General features: G+C 42.6%; 1 protein-coding gene across 1 annotated transcript in view; it reads right to left on the bottom strand.

The window, feature by feature from the left end:
- The window catches only part of MDN1 (midasin AAA ATPase 1), a 170,583-nt gene that overhangs the window by 23,130 nt on the left and 131,724 nt on the right, over positions 1–15,729 (bottom strand). Inside the window, 12 exon segments of the mRNA XM_039232166.1 lie at positions 1,412–1,549; positions 3,804–3,965; positions 4,728–4,897; positions 5,299–5,454; positions 6,230–6,456; positions 6,750–7,235; positions 8,342–8,457; positions 9,528–9,633; positions 10,817–10,940; positions 11,452–11,598; positions 13,666–13,825; positions 15,112–15,304. Coding sequence (XP_039088097.1) covers positions 1,412–1,549; positions 3,804–3,965; positions 4,728–4,897; positions 5,299–5,454; positions 6,230–6,456; positions 6,750–7,235; positions 8,342–8,457; positions 9,528–9,633; positions 10,817–10,940; positions 11,452–11,598; positions 13,666–13,825; positions 15,112–15,304 — 2,185 coding nt within the window.

The raw sequence follows: 15,729 nt of genomic DNA, 5'->3' as shown, positions 1-15,729 counted from the left end.
ATCCCAACAAGTGCTCTTCTCAGTGCCCTTCACTCATTTTTCCCTGTTTCCTGCACTCCCCCTTCAACCCTCAATTTATTCTCTGTATTTAAGAGTCTCTTCCAGTTTACCTCACTCTCTGTTTGAAATAATTTTTCTCCTTCCCTTCCCCCATGGTCTTGTGTTAAGTTTCTCGAGTTTCACACATGACTGAAAACATATGTTATCTGTCTTTCTCTATTTCACTTAGCATAATACCCTCCAGTTCCATCCATGTTGTTGCAAATGGTAGGATTTCATTCTTCATTCATTGCCCAAGTAGTATTCCATTGTATATGTAAACCACATCGTCTTTATCCATTCATCAGTTGATGGACATTTAGGCTCTTTCCAAATGTGGCTATTGTTGAAAGTGCTGCTATGAACACTGGGGTACATGTGCCCCTATGAATCAGCACTCCTATATCCTCTGGATAAATCTTAGCCCAAGTCATCTATTTCCAAAACATTCTTGATTCCAACCAAAAGAGGATATAGACTAAAATTTTTCAACGGGTCTTAAAGATATAAAATAAAACCTATTAATAGTAAACAATGGCATTATTACTTAATGCAGTGGTCAGTTAAAATAGCCTCGTTTATCTTTCAATAAACCACTACCAAAAATACTCTAGAAAATCACCCACAAAGACCTCCCCACTTAAAATAACAAAATTTGGGGGCGCTTGGTGACTCAGTCAGTTAAGCGTCCAACTTCAGCTCAGGTCATGATCTCATGGTTCGTGGGTTTGAGCCCTGCATCGGGCTCTGTGCTGACAGCTAGCTCAGAGCCTGGAGCCTGTTTCAGATTCTTTATCTCCCTCTCTCTCAGACCCTCCCCTGCTCACCCTGTCTGTCTGTCTGTCTGTCCGTCCCTCTCTCTCTCAGAAATAAACATTAAAAAAAATTTTTTTAAATAAAATTTTGGGGTGCGTGGGTGGCTCAGTTGGTTAAGTGTTTGACTTCAGCTCAGGTCGTGGTTTGTGGGTTTGAGCCCCACATAGGGCTCTGTGCTGAGAGCTCAAAGCCTGGAGCCTGCTTCAGATTCTGTGTCTCCCTCTCTCTCTGCCCCCCATTCATGTTCTGTCTTATTCTCTCAAAAATGAATAAACGTTTAAAAAAAACAAAAGTAAAATAAGCCCCAAAATTTTAAATCATTTCCCTTTTAAATTATAACCATAACTAATGACTGACCTACAAAGTTCCTTGGTCTCTAGGCTTTTTATTTATACTTGACTCCCTAAAGCTTTAGTGTTCCTAGGGCTCCATGGATCACAGCTTGAAACCATTAACTTAGTAAATATTCATGTGTAAAACTTAATACTGAAAAGAAAGGGAAAGGGGATTGAGCTTTTGTAAACTGTATGCATGTTTCACGCATATGAAAACATACCTGTTCTTCATTTTCAATCTTGTCACTCACATCTTTCATGCCCTCGCCTTCCCCAATTCCACCTCCCTCATAATCATGGAACTCAGTTGCTCCCTCTCCTGCTGAATCTTCCATGAATTCTTTGGGCAGGCAAAATCCCTTAAAAATAAGACAGTGAACAGTTAAGCACAGAAGCAATTTAAAAAAAGGATTTCCAGTCTTGATACAGAAAAAAAATTGTTAGCTTTTTTCAGTTCAATACTTTTAAATCTGATGGAAATATATACAGTAAACTTTTGATATTCTTTTCTTCATTGATAACAGTTATTATGTAGTTTCAAAGCTTGACATCAGATTTAACATATCAGGTTTCAACTCTGTAGAGGCCCTTTAGTGTGTGGTAATTTTTCATTTGGCAAGACAAAAATCTGAATGAATTCTATCTGGACAGTATTTAGGTGCAAGTCATTGAGCAAGGGTAGAATCTCTCCATGTCTAAATCCCAAAGGGATTTTGTCATTCTTTATTTACTTCTCAAATTAGTAAGCTTGAGAGGAGAGAGAGGAGGGAGCAAAGATGTGTAACCCTGGAGGCTCGGCAACTTGAAACAGCTGCCATAGCAGATTTCATTTTTACTTCAAAAATTGAAGAAAATGTGGTATGGTGCTTCTCAAGTAAAATGTTAGTCTTAATATAAAAAATATGCCCCTCCTTCAACTCTTGAGCTAAAACAGCCGCCACATCTGGCCTCAGCTATTTTCTGCCAAGGCACCCTGACACAGGGGTCTAGAGTCAAGAACAGGTCAGACAGAAACACTCACGAAGTGTTAATAAAACTGTTTCGGGTTGGAAAATAGTTTGGAAAGAAAAATCAACTGCTAACATGTGGGACAAAAATGAATAGAAAAACAAATAGAAGAAAACAGTGGCTCTCAAACAGAAATGTTATCAGACAAGCTATCAAGTTATTTGTCAATCTGAGGATGGAAAAGTACTAAAAAATAAGCTGCCAACTAACAAGGAATTAAGATCCCGAAGCAGCAAATACTGATTGTGACTCAGTTACACACAAACAGCTTTCCCTGGATTCAGTGTTGTAATTATGACATAGATCTATTATCTTAGCACTACTTTTAATTTCCCTCAAGACTATTCAGAAAGGAGGTGAATACAATTGGAATACTTAAAAACTTAAAGGAAAGACAAACTCACTATCAGGAAATGTATTCTTAGAAAGCTGACTGAAAAATCTTTTACCTAATTGTCACATTGAGCTACATTATTTTAAAATAGGTTTAGGTGGGGGCGCCTGGGTGGTTCAGTCACGTAAATGTCCAACTCTTAATTCTGGCTCAGGTCATAATCTCACAGTTCCTGAGTCTGAGCCCCATATCAGGCTCTGTGTTGACACCACAAAGCCTGCTTGAAATTCTCTGCCTCCCTCTCTCACTGCCCTTCCCCCACATGTTCTTGCACTCTCTCTCTCTCAAAAATAAATAAATAAACATTTAAGATAAATTTAGGTATAGGCAGAATACGACCTTACAAGGCAGAGACTCAGAGGTCCTTCTGCAGGGCACACATCACTACAGTAGCTACATCGGGAATAGCCAAAGGGCTCCCAACACTTTGCTTATATTAAAACCTCCAAACCTCACTCCAAAACACAGGCCAAAGTCATTCTAAAACCTGTCAGACAACAGTAATAGCACAAGTGGACAAACAGAATTGACCCAAATCTCAGGGTATCCTCACCACACACTGTTGAACCGCAGTCTCGCATAAGGTGTGTGTGATGGGATGTGAGACTGGCTCAGTGCCCATCAGACAGAAGGAGCAAATAAGACACTCATTTATTTGTTACTCAACACATACACACACTTATCCTCTGCATACACTGCATGGGCTTGCCTTTCATTTTAAAACCCTTTCTAATAGTCCAGATACACGAACTAAGAACTCTTAACTATTTATAAGAAGCCTAGACCCCATCTTTAGTTTGTAAATTCCTACCTTCAAGTGACTCTCAACAGGATTGTACTTAGATTTGGAGAAAATCTTAAAATACTAAGGAAATCAAAACAAAACAATAAATATATATTCAATTGAAGGTAGTTCTCATAAAAATGCCAAGGAGTGTAGGCAGCTCTCATTTGTAAAATGAGGAGACTAAGGCTCAGGATGGCCTCTACAGTGTAGGGAGCTCATCAGTGGGGGGCCTGCCGGTTCGAAGACCTTAGTGGTAACAGGTGAAGCGAAAGGGTGCTGGACAAAGCCCTGAAAAATCCACAGGGAGAGCAAATCACCTCCTGCTATTTGCGAAGGTCCAAAATAAAAGCCTGTGAAACAAAGCACTAGTGGCTCCCGAGTATTTGGTACTGGCTACAGCAAAGTGCTTCACATCAAGTCTTACCTCCTGGGCAAGCTCCGTAAAGACCTGGGCAAGAACAGAGAGCAGTTTCGCAGTGCTACGGTGAGTTGCCAAAGACACGGTCAGGAAGAAGAGGACGAGGTCTGAGTACCTGGAGAGCATGGGCACCAGACGCACCAACAAGCAGCAGCACTGGCTGAAGAACTGCGGGGAAAAGATCACAAGGCCTGCTCACACTACATAATGGGTGCTGGGTTTTCTCTGTAATAAAAAATGTTCTGGAACTAGACAGTAACAGGAGTGGCACCATGTTGTGAATGCACTAAATGCCACTAATGGTAAGTTTTATGTATATCTTCTCTCTCTCTCTCACTCACTCACACACACACACGCCTCTACTCACTGATATTTCTTCCATCTTCACACAAACCTTCACAAAAGTACACTTTAAATTCTGTCAGTTATGTTCCATTTAGTCAACAAGATTTTTTTTAAAATAAGGTGTTTATAAAGGAATTCTGTTCAGAACCAAAGTCAGCACTGGAGTCAATGCTACAGTCTTAGAACGTCCCACAACATAAGATGCTTCTCTGGAGTATCATGGAGGTGCCAACTTCCCCCTTTGCTAGCTTGTTATGAAGGGAATGGTATCTGCAGAGTGTGGCCATTCATTAGTCGACAGCAGCAACACCCACCATTAACATCAAACACCCAGGAATGTATGGTTAGGGTATGAAAGAATCCCAAGATAGATACCCTGGGCTGCATCTATGCATCTTGCAACTGTGACCCTCAGCTAGCAAGCTCTAAACTTTTCAAAGTCTGTCAGTCGTTTTTACCTGCTTGCATAAAGAAACCAAATGCTTAGTGATTTTTGCCATCAACGGCCTGCTTCGGGACAACCTACATGGAGCAAAGTGAAACCCACTTTGGAAGGCAAGAAGCTTGTGAAGAACTGCTGGTTACCGTGTGCTTTGCTGCCATGCCATCTTCGCCGTACGATTTCAGCCTCTCCAACAGCTCAGAGACGGCAGAAATTATTTTCTGCACGTGCAGAGTGCTCACGTCGGCCCACAAGTCATCCTCTAAGAGTTTTGTTAGATGTCCTGACTGCAGTCCCTCTAAGCCTGCTGCCTCTTTCATGCACAGAAAAGGAAGACATAATGAGTAACACAAAATAAACCCTTTTCATCTCCATTCATGCAGTCATCATTCCCAACATCTATCCTTAAATATTTAGCCAAAAAGAGGCATCTGTGTGGCTCAGTCGGGTGTGTATCTGACTCTGGCTCAGGTCTTGATCTTGTGGTTCATGGGTTCTAGCCCCGCATCAGGCTCTGTGCTGACAGTTTCAGAGCCTGGAAGCTGCTTCGGATTCTGTGTCTCCCTCTCTCTCTGCCCCTCCTCTGCTTGCACTCTTTCTTTCTCTCAAAAATAAACACACATTTTTAAAGATTTAAAAATATATTTAGCCACAAAAAGAAATTTAAAAATTAAATCAAGTATAAAAATAGTTTTTGCTTGATTTCAGACATACCACCTTCTTCTTCTGGTCTTGTCGACTCAGTGTTCTCCTCTGTCTTTTTACTGTTTCTTTCTGCTAAGTTCTGGATGGCACAAAGGATGGCCCGGATGGCAGTTTCCACCTGTTCTGAAAAATCTTCCACAAACCCTTCCTCTAACATTTGGTTTCCTAGTAAGTAACAAGGTGCAAAACAAACAAAAAACCCCAGTCACTTGCTTCAGTGCCTCTGGAATTCATTAACAATCCTCACTTGTTATTTTTACAAACACCCACCTGTTAGCCACCTACTACAAGTGAGTCACAGTGTCAAACTGTGCTGAATACAAAGATGAATGAGACACATTCCCTGCTAACATGAATTACAAGTTAATCGTCTTTTATTGAAAGTTCTGCTAAAAGAATGCCAAAGATATGAAAACAGTTAAGATGGTGTGTATAACCACCAATTTAGTCCAAATATCAGGCCTAGTCTAAGAGAATTGTCTGTTAACAGTGAGTGAGCCTGTGCTGCCTCCCTGCATGTGTGCTACAAAGTGACATGATCACTTCAAAGGCAAGGTACTCAAGGAAATAAGGCAGAGGGGCACCTGGGTGGCTCAGATGGTTAAGAGTCCAAGTCTGGATTTTGGCTCAGGTCATGATCTCATGATTCATGAGTTCGAGAACTACATCAGGCTCTGCACAGACAGTGCATAGCCTGCTTGGGATTCTCTCTCTCCCTCTCTTTCTCTCTCAAAATAAATGAATAAACTTTAAGAAAGAGAAATGAGACAGAAAGAGTTAAGAGCTGGGGGTTCCAACCACACCTGCCTGCCTCAGAACCCTGCAGAGATACGTCTGGGACAAAACATAATGTGTCTTTAAGATAGTCTAGACTTAAATCTCTAAGACATCACCCCCACACCGGGCTTTGACTCCCTTGCTGAATGACAGACAGTCTTACCACTTTGGCTTCCTGAAGCAAGTAGATGTGTCTTCCAGGAAGTAAAGTCATTTGTGGCTTTACTGATTTCTCCTCTTAAATATTCCAGACTCTCAACTAATGCCATTTGCTGGTCTGTTTGCTCAACCTCCATCCCTGGAATAATGAACAAGGACTCCAATTCTTGCAAATGAATGGACACTTGGGACAGGCAACTCAGCCCAGAAGAGCAAACTTCAAAATCTTTCCTGCAACAACAGAAATTCAATAATGTTGAGAGGAAGGGGCTACCATACACACGCACGCACGCACACACACACACACACACACACACACACACAAGCTCCTTCCACCCACTAAAATGTAAGCAGGGGATAATTCACTGGATCTCAAGATCTGCAGTTAGATATATGCTACAAAGCACTATGACGGTCCACAGAAAAACAGAATTGAAATAAAATACCTTTCATTACTTTATCCCCTTACTAAACTCTTAGCAAGCAACCACACAGAGGGACAGTACACGCATAGGCATACTCACCAAGAATGAAAGAGAGTCTCACAAGACTGCTGTCTGATTTTGTCGACATCAGCTTTCACTGTTTTAATAGTTTTCAGCATCTCTGTTAATCTTGCAGTTTACTGTTGCCAAAGCTCATCCTGCTTCCGTATCCAGCAACCAGAGGGCAGCTGATTTCGAGGTACTGGGGATGGGCAACTCAGTTCTGATGGGATGAGGTTCTGTACTGCTCCAGAAGGCCATACGTTGGTGAGCTCTGGTCCTTCCGAGGAGGGGGCAGAAGTCTGACCCTGTATCAGGGTGCCACTTTGGACTGGAGTTGGCCCTGCACTGGGGCAGCACTGGAGGAGCCAGGAGAGCTGCTCAAGCAGGATCTGGCTCTGCATGGCCAGATGCTGCAGCCTTTCCGTCCACTGCTGCACACCATCCTGAGGGGGAAAGGCCACGGGGTAGACCAGTGGCCCAGTCAGCCTGCCATGAATCTCCTGCACACAGCCAAGGAGGTTCCTGTGTAGAGAAACCCATGGAGAAATCGTGTGGCACCTTAAAATGCATCACCATGTTGTTTTTCATAATAACTTCATTTGTTTCTGAACAAAGTATGGATTTTTTCACATAATCAAGGAGAGAACCCCCACAGATTGACACTGTTAGAATGCCCTTTAAAACACTTAAATGTATCCTTCTGAAGAAAGAGTGTCTTCACTCTTACACAAGTGTCAAAACTCACTGCGTATCACCTACACCCTTACAGCTTTTTCCCACCCAACACAATCACATCACTGTAGTGATTTCAACCACTACTTAAAAAAAAAATGCTGGAGCACCTGGGTGGCTCAGTCAGTTAAGCGTCTGACTTCAGCTCAGGTCATGATCTCATGGTTCATGAGTTCAAGCCCCACATCAGGCTCTGTGCTGACAGCTTGAAGCCTAGAGCGTACTTTGGATTCTGTGTCTCCCTCTCTCTCTGCCCCTCCCCTGCTTGTGCTCTCTCTCTCAAAAATAAACAAACATTTAAAAAAAAAATCTAGTAAATGTGGTATACTTTGTTAGATAAATTGTTATGCACACAGCAGAAAACAGTTGCAGCCAAAGTGATTACAATCTGGAAATACTACCTCTCAGCCAAGAATCCATTCAAAAAATGATGACAGGCTTCCTAACTGTTCTCATCTTTCAAATATCTATTTCCACTGAGGAGCGTCCATGCATGGCTCAGCAAATTGCAACTCTTGTGGTCCAAAACACCTAATGAACTAAAGCAGTCTCAAATCTGATCTGTGCCCAGAGACAGATGCTACAATACCATATACACAATCCTGTCATGCAGCCTGATGGACTGTCAACCACAAACCCCCTCTATCCAGACCAAGGTGTACCTCAGCCATAGCAATTTGTTCTAATTCAGCCCGGGACTCATCTCCCAGGGCCTGTTCTCCCAAGAGGTGCTGCGAAAACCACAGGGCAGAAGCACATCACCAAAAGCAAGGGTAAGAGCCAAGAGAAACCCCATCTGCTTCTCTGGGTCTCAAATTTCATTTCCAAATTGAGAGCAGACTCACACAATTGTTCCTAATTCATGCCACAAATCCAACTAACTAGTTAGTGGCTACCTGAGGAGGATCCACTGCTCAGTCAGCATGGTCAGGGAGCGCCGCTGCTGGATAAGCATCTTCATCAAATGTGCCGAGAACCCTTTGCATCGCTCAACGTTGCTCATGCCCAACTCCTGCAAGGGGGAAAGGAAGCATGCCAAAGGTGCTGCTGGCAAACATCACCACACACACAGGTGTCACCAGAAAGCGGTTTCATCCAAAACTCTCTGGACAAAGTGCCCTCTGCTTACATAAACTTTGGATATGCTGCAGTGTAGAGGCAACACATTCATCTTCTTGAACAGTGCTCCTCAAACTGGGCTTCCACAAATCACTAAGGTTCCATGAATAGGAACTAGGTTTAACACCTGGGCCCCTGAGTGGCTCAGTTGGTTAAGTATTTGACTCTAGATTTTGGCTCATGTCATGATCTCACAGTTCGTGAGTTTGAGCCCCACACTGGGGATGGCCCTACTTGGAATATTCCCTCTCTCTAAGTCTCTCTCTTCCCCCTTCTCTTTGCTGCTCCCTAGCTTGGTCTAGTAAATAAACTCAAAAAAAAAAAAAGGAACTAGTTTAACATCAAAATTAGTGGTCTTTTCTCAATTCACAAAGGGAAAAAGATCTGAAGATGGCATTCTCAACCTGAAGCTTTGCTTACACAACTGTGTCTTTTTTAATGTTTTATTTATTTTTGAGAGAGAGAGACAGAGAGACAGAGACAGAGAAAGAGAGTGTGTGTGTGTGTGTGTGTATGTGTGTGTGTGTGTGCGTGCACGCATGTGGGGAAGGGGCAGAGAGAGAGGAAGACAGAAGAGCTGAAGCAGGCTCTGTGCTGACAGCAGTGCAGTGCTGACAGCAGTGCAGTGCTGACAGCAGTGCATGAAGGGCTCAAACTCACAAACCCTAAAATCATGACTCCAGCTGAAGTCAGATGCTCAACCAACTGACTATACAGGCACCTCTTACATAACTTTTCTTATGCATTTGATCTTGTTGGCAAATAGAAGTAACAGAATTTATGGTAAAATGCTCTCCGATTAAGCACAAAATTACATTAGTTTATACTGTAAGTTTAATGATGTTCTGCAAAAAGCTCACTTTCTGTAATGGGCTTTGATCACTTGACCTGAGAATGCTGCCCTGGAGGAACAAAACAGGAGCGCTCCCTGGGCCCCAGCAATTCTGAGGTTCTATCACCTACCTTGGCAGGAGCTGCTAAGGCGGCACTAAGCCTGGTGTGCCGTGCAAGAGCACGAAAGAAATACTTCTGGCATCCATCCCATGAAGATGAGATTTCTGTCAGCAGCCTAGAAATCAACATAATATACTTAATTAAAACCACAGTTTTCCATCCCAGATCCTAAAGATTCAGAGATCGGTACTATTTAGTCACAACCAAAAGCTAAGAATGTGAATAGATTTACTTCTGTGAGGTGTCATTCAGTCCGGCACTCATCAGTCCTTTATGCAAAGAATGTATTACATACTTAACACTGGAGGTATAGTGGGGAAATCAATTATAATGACAGCATAGTTTCCATAATGAAAACTTTACATCTATCTTAGGAGTGGAAGCTAAGGTCCTAAATTCTGAGGCCTACGAGGGCCACGCAGTTAACATAAATAAGCAGTTAACATAAATGACTAAGGACAGCCAAGCACAAAATGATACATGGCAATGACAGCCAACCTCAATGTGGGAAAAGCAACCACAGAGGTCTGGAGAGCATGTGTCCTGTCCAAAGGAGGGAGCTACAGTTTAACTTTTGACTGAATGGGAAACAAAATCCACTTGGCCCAATCTTCCTGAAAAACTGAAATCCAGAATATTTAGGTAAAATTCCTATTTTGGGGGCACCTGGCTGGCACAGTCAGAAGAGCATGCGACTCTTGATCTCAAGGTTGTGAGTTTGAGTCACACGATGGGTGTAGAGATTACTTAAATAAATAAAACTTAAAAATAAAATTTCTACTTTCTACAATGTTGCATTGAATCAAACTTTAAAGTACTCAAAGGGCCACTGAGCAAACAAAACACAAATGTATGTGTTCCCAGCTCATGCCAATCGTCATTTACCAACACCTCTTCCATAGTTATGAACACAGAGGTAACTGTCTCAAATTTTATAGCTTCTCAAATTCAAGAATATATTAGAAATTATAAAGAATTTACATATATGAAATAGCTAAAAATGTGGCTATTCTCTCACAGATTTTCGCTTGTGAATTCAAATCAAGTGAGGAAAACTTCAGGAAAATCAAAGGACCAAAAAAATAATGGGAGAGTCGAATAAAAAGAGAAAGAGAAAGGAAAAGGAAAAAAAAAAAGGCTCTTACTGAATGCTTGTCACGTGCTAGATTCCAAGCCAGACACTTGTTAAAATATTATTTTTACAACAATGCTAGGAGAGAAGTATTCTATCCCCATTTTGGCAAATGAAGACGTGGAAGCTCAAATAATTTGCTCTATTTATAATTTAAAAAACAAACCTAGAATCAGCCTGAGTGCTGCTGACTATGGACAATGCACTCCGGAGATCTAATGGATGAAGATGAAGCATCTCTTGAGGGTTTTTTGAACGGGCCCAGGCAAGACCTCTGCGATATGACAAACCTAGGAAATAAACAGCAGGTGTTTTAGGTAAAGAAACTCAGACGAGAATGACTGTGCTGTGCCCACCCCCCATCCCACTGCCACTGCAACTCTAAAGTCCCTGGAACAGCACCAGCCAGGAGCTTGTTAGAACGCAGGCTGACAGGTCCTGCCCTGCCCCTACGGCAACAAAACCACTGCATTTGTGTGTGCATTAAAGTTTGAAAATGTTGCTCTCTAAGCTACATTGGGAGGGTTGGTACCATACAACATATGGTGATGAAAATAAAGCACAAGTTTCTGAGAACCCACATTACAAAACTGTGAAAATATATGGGAACCACAAATGGTCGGTTCATCACAGGGATATCATATGTGTGACTGAACTCTCAGAATGGCATTTCAAAACCTTCCCTACCACCTCCCTCTTCCACCACAATCACCTCTAGAAATTTCCCCAACATCACCCACATTGTTTTCCTCCCTAAGAGCTGGTGGTCATCCTTCATCAGGTTTCAAATGAGAACCTCACCAGTTTTTGCAAGGTGTTGAAAGAGGTCTGCTAAAGCTCGCTGCTTCCGCAGGAGAATATGCTTGGCTTCTGACCGCTGCTTCTCCTTCTCTGCGGAGGGCTCCACCTTTAAGCTCTGCAGCTCACTCACAGAGGAAATCACTTCACCTAAGGAAATAACAAGGAGGAAATACCAAAATCCCATGGGCTTATTCACGTGTTAAACTACTCGAGACCCAGGGCACTATGGGACACACGGACCAGGTGACACTCATCTTTACAGCTCTAAGAACTAGCATAGTCCCTAGCATTTGGTAAATTCTAAACTAAAACTGCACAGAAATAGAAAATAAGGCATGGAATTCTCTCCTGATGACAAAGTAACCAAATAAAAGTAGTTTTTCTTTTTTTAATTTAAGGGTTTAAAAACAGGCCAAAAAAAAAAAAAAGCACTTGTTGAACACTATATGCAGCAATTTATACTAAGAATTTAAATCATCTGAAGTAAATTTTCCATAAATATGATACATCCTGAGGTCCTATCCTGTACCTGATTCTTGGTCGATGTTCCTTTACTCAGTACAACTCCAGAAGCACTGATTTACAGCTTCCTGGAGAGGCTCAGAAAGGTCTAGTCACTAAAGTTCATTCAGCTAAAGAGTGAACTAGAATACTGGACATAAGCCCTGGCCAAACTGACTCTGAAATCCAAATTTTCTCCAGCACCACACTGCCTTGCTGAATGAATACCCATCGGTGGCTGTAACATGAGGCTGCTGCCTGCCACGGGCAGTGTTATGGACTGTGTCCCCCAAAATTCATGTTACAGTCCTAACCCCCAGTGCCTCAGACTGTGCGTGTATTTGGATACAAGGCCTTTAAAAGAGGTAATTAAAGTAAGGGGAGGCAATATGGGTGGACCCTAATCCAACTTGACTTGAGGTTTTTAACAGAGGAGTAGGACATGGGAGAACGTGTGAAAACACAGAAGAGAAACAGACCAGCCAAGGGGAGGAGATCTCAGAAGAAATCAAACCTGCTAATACTTTGATTTTGTATGTTTAATCTCCAGAACTGTTAAGAAAATTAACAGTTGTTTAAACCACCCAAAATGTAATACTTTAAGGCAGTGCTAACAAACTAACAGACATTCTAGTCTTCCAAAAAGAGAGCAAGTATACTACATACCATTATACAGATATTGTAGGAAAGTTAGAGAATTCTTTCCATCACAGAGTGGGTGCCCTTTCCAGAAGATGCACATGGGAACTATATCCCATTCATTTTGATCATCAGACTCAGAAAGGCAAATCATCTTGAGGAATGGATATATATAATAGGCTATTATTCTAACAACTTGTTTTTTAATGTTTTGTTTGTTTGTTTGTTTTGAGAGAGAAAGAGAGAGCATGTGTGCACAAATGCACATGCATAGAAGGAGGGGAGGGGCAGAGAGAGTGAGTCACAAGCAGGCTCTGCGCTATCAGCTCAGAACCCAACTCTGGGCTCGATTCCACAAACTGTGAAATTGGGACCTGAGCTGAAATCAAGAGTCAGATGCTTAATCGACTGAACAACCCAGGCGCTCACTAACAAGTTTTGAAAATCAAGAGCTCCCTGAGATCAGACTGTAGCCTCACTGAAGAAGGAGCAGTCTCACTCTGACACCATACTCACTGGGGGTGGTTAGGGGTGCAGACAGTGATGAAAGGATGACACAACCTCAATCTATTAAGTTCTGGAATCCCTTCCCCAGCCAGGGCTGTTATACTACAAAGCAAATCTTGGCTCTCAACTTCCCTGTGCAAGGACGACCAGGAGATGAGACTACTACAGCTCTCCACAGTGAAGACAGTGGGTGAATCATCTTCTCCTTTAACTCAAGGGAGACAATATTTGGAGAGGTAGGGGCAGCTTACAGATTCTAGGAAACATGTCTCTGTACCCCTTTATTCATGCCCCCAACCGATGAGAGCTGATACAGACAAGGCTAGTGTAGAAAATAGTGTAACATAGCATTAGTTATGGACAAGATGAAAATTATAACGGCTTGTGTGGTCTCTGCTGGCTCCTGCAACTAGGCTCTGTTTTTAGTCCACATGTTTATTCAATTAACTGCTCAACCCTACTGAAGAGGTCACAAAAGGACATAGGTAACAAATTCCACCTTCTTGGGGGCAGTGGGGAAAACAGGAAGAGCAAACCCCCCCTTTGCCCCTGGCTGCTGGCACTCACCAGTGAAGTGATCAAGGCCCTCCACTAGGTAAGGCAGACGGCTTTCTTTCATGAGTGTCAGGCACACCTTCCTCATTCGTTTCATAAGCTTTGGCAAGCGACGCAGAAGCTCTCCCTCCAAGGGGAAAGGAGCACCCTGACACTGTTCTGGAATCACAGCCTGTGAGACAGAACACAAGTGAGTCTCACTACCAAGAACAGTAAGAGCACTCACCTGCACTGGTGCTAAATTTAAATGTTATACCCCTCCACATACACCCTGCTCAACAAGTGTTAAATCCTCTCCTCATCTCTGAAGTCTCATAAGAACAAAGCCAGCATCACCAAATTAAGATAGGCATGTGTCCTGGTTATTTAGAGAAACCCACTGCTGCTCCACGTGAGATCACTATAGAAGGACCCCTGCCCCACCTATGGCAATGCTCCCGTGCTAGCCACCAGGCTACAGACCTGACCTCGGAAGGTACTAGAACTGCTGCCTTTACGGTGCTGTGCTGCACTGCAATTCTCGGACACACAAGTCGTAGCTCTACTACCACCTCTTCCCACCCTCCACTTCCTGACAGTTCAATTATCAGGAACCCAGATACTGGATAATGGGAAAAACTTTTGTCCATTCGGGGCCTATTTTCATCTTTTTTTTCCCCTGAAGAATCTCTGAAATTCCTATGCTGTCATCAAGAGCAAATCAAAATTTTTGGTCAGCATGACAGAAATCAGTGAGCTGATGAATATAATCATAAGAAAATAAACTTGGTGCCCACACCATATTTGTGGAACCATAGCATGGCGCTATGCTCAATTTCTATTATACTTTCTGTACTTTAGAAATACTAAAAATAGCTTGAGGACTTCCACGGCTTACTCTACAGATCCAAGATAGGAAGTACAATAAGAAGGCAAAGGCTGTGACCATCCTGAGGTGGATACAATGAGGACCTATAATCGACCTGCTCACCCAAAGTCTCCATAACTGTTACATTATCTGGAATTTTGCAAGCCAGCTCTTAACTATTGGTACTTGAAATTGGTCACAATGAGAGAATTTATGCTATGGTCATCAGCAACCACTAAAATCAACGTATCACTGCAAACATTCACTCCCTGTACAGCAGCTTCACCATGTTGTAGCCTAAAGGGAGCTTCAATGGCATATTCCTCAACTGATGCTTTAAGTCTTCCATCACAGGTAGATGAAGTCTTCACAGGAAGGCACCAAAAAAGTGCTTATTTCCCATAGGCAAAGATTAAACTTTCAGCATCAGGACTGATGCCTTTTGCCTTATTATGCAGCAGTGTCAGGCAGACATACAAGTGCTATATTTGTCCAAAGAGCAAGATTTCAAAGGCATTACCTTGCCTGGTTCTAGGGACAGCCTTCCACACAAAGCAGAGACCTCACCAGACTGGGCCAGGAGTAAGCAAACACCATCTCATGAGGTATACCTGTGCAGCTGCTGGCCGGGCCAACAGGGTCTCCCTCAGTGCCATGTTCAGACTCTGAATGGGGGATGCCTCACTGGTGGCTGCTGGCTGTGACAAAAAGTCAGGCTGTTCCTCCTTGTCACTCTCCATCAAGGATGACCGGCAGGGTTCACTCAGGACAGCTTCAAATTTCTTCATGAACTTAAAGAGGGTCCTGGCCCCACATAATGACAGATGAAGAGGAAAAGATGGATGGAAAGTGAGGAAATGTAAAACGGCATAATGCGTACACATAAAACCTAATAACCTATATCTTCTGTACACATGATCCCCTTAGATAACTCATAATCATCCTGATTATTTTTTAAGGGAAAGTAAGGCAGATATTGTCATCTCCTTTTTCTAGAAGTAAAAACAAGCCAGGAATGGTGGGATCACTTCACTCAAGGTTAACAGCTAATATGTGGCAGAAGACTCAATGCTTCTATAGTGCTTAGGCTTTTTTGTCTCAAGGCAAACCAATTCCTTTTGTAGGCAGACTCTGCTTCAAGTGGTAGGGGGTGCTGTCGAAAAGCCACATCAAAACAATCTAGTGCTTCATCATGAGTTCAAAGCAGAACTAAGGCCACTTGAACAATT

This window comes from Hyaena hyaena, unplaced genomic scaffold, assembly GCF_003009895.1.
Source record: "Hyaena hyaena isolate Hyena2069 unplaced genomic scaffold, ASM300989v1 scaffold_66, whole genome shotgun sequence".
Taxonomy (NCBI): Eukaryota; Metazoa; Chordata; class Mammalia; order Carnivora; family Hyaenidae; genus Hyaena; species Hyaena hyaena.
The sequence above is the reverse complement of the archived record's forward strand: the minus strand, read 5'-3'. Positions and strand labels throughout refer to the sequence as shown.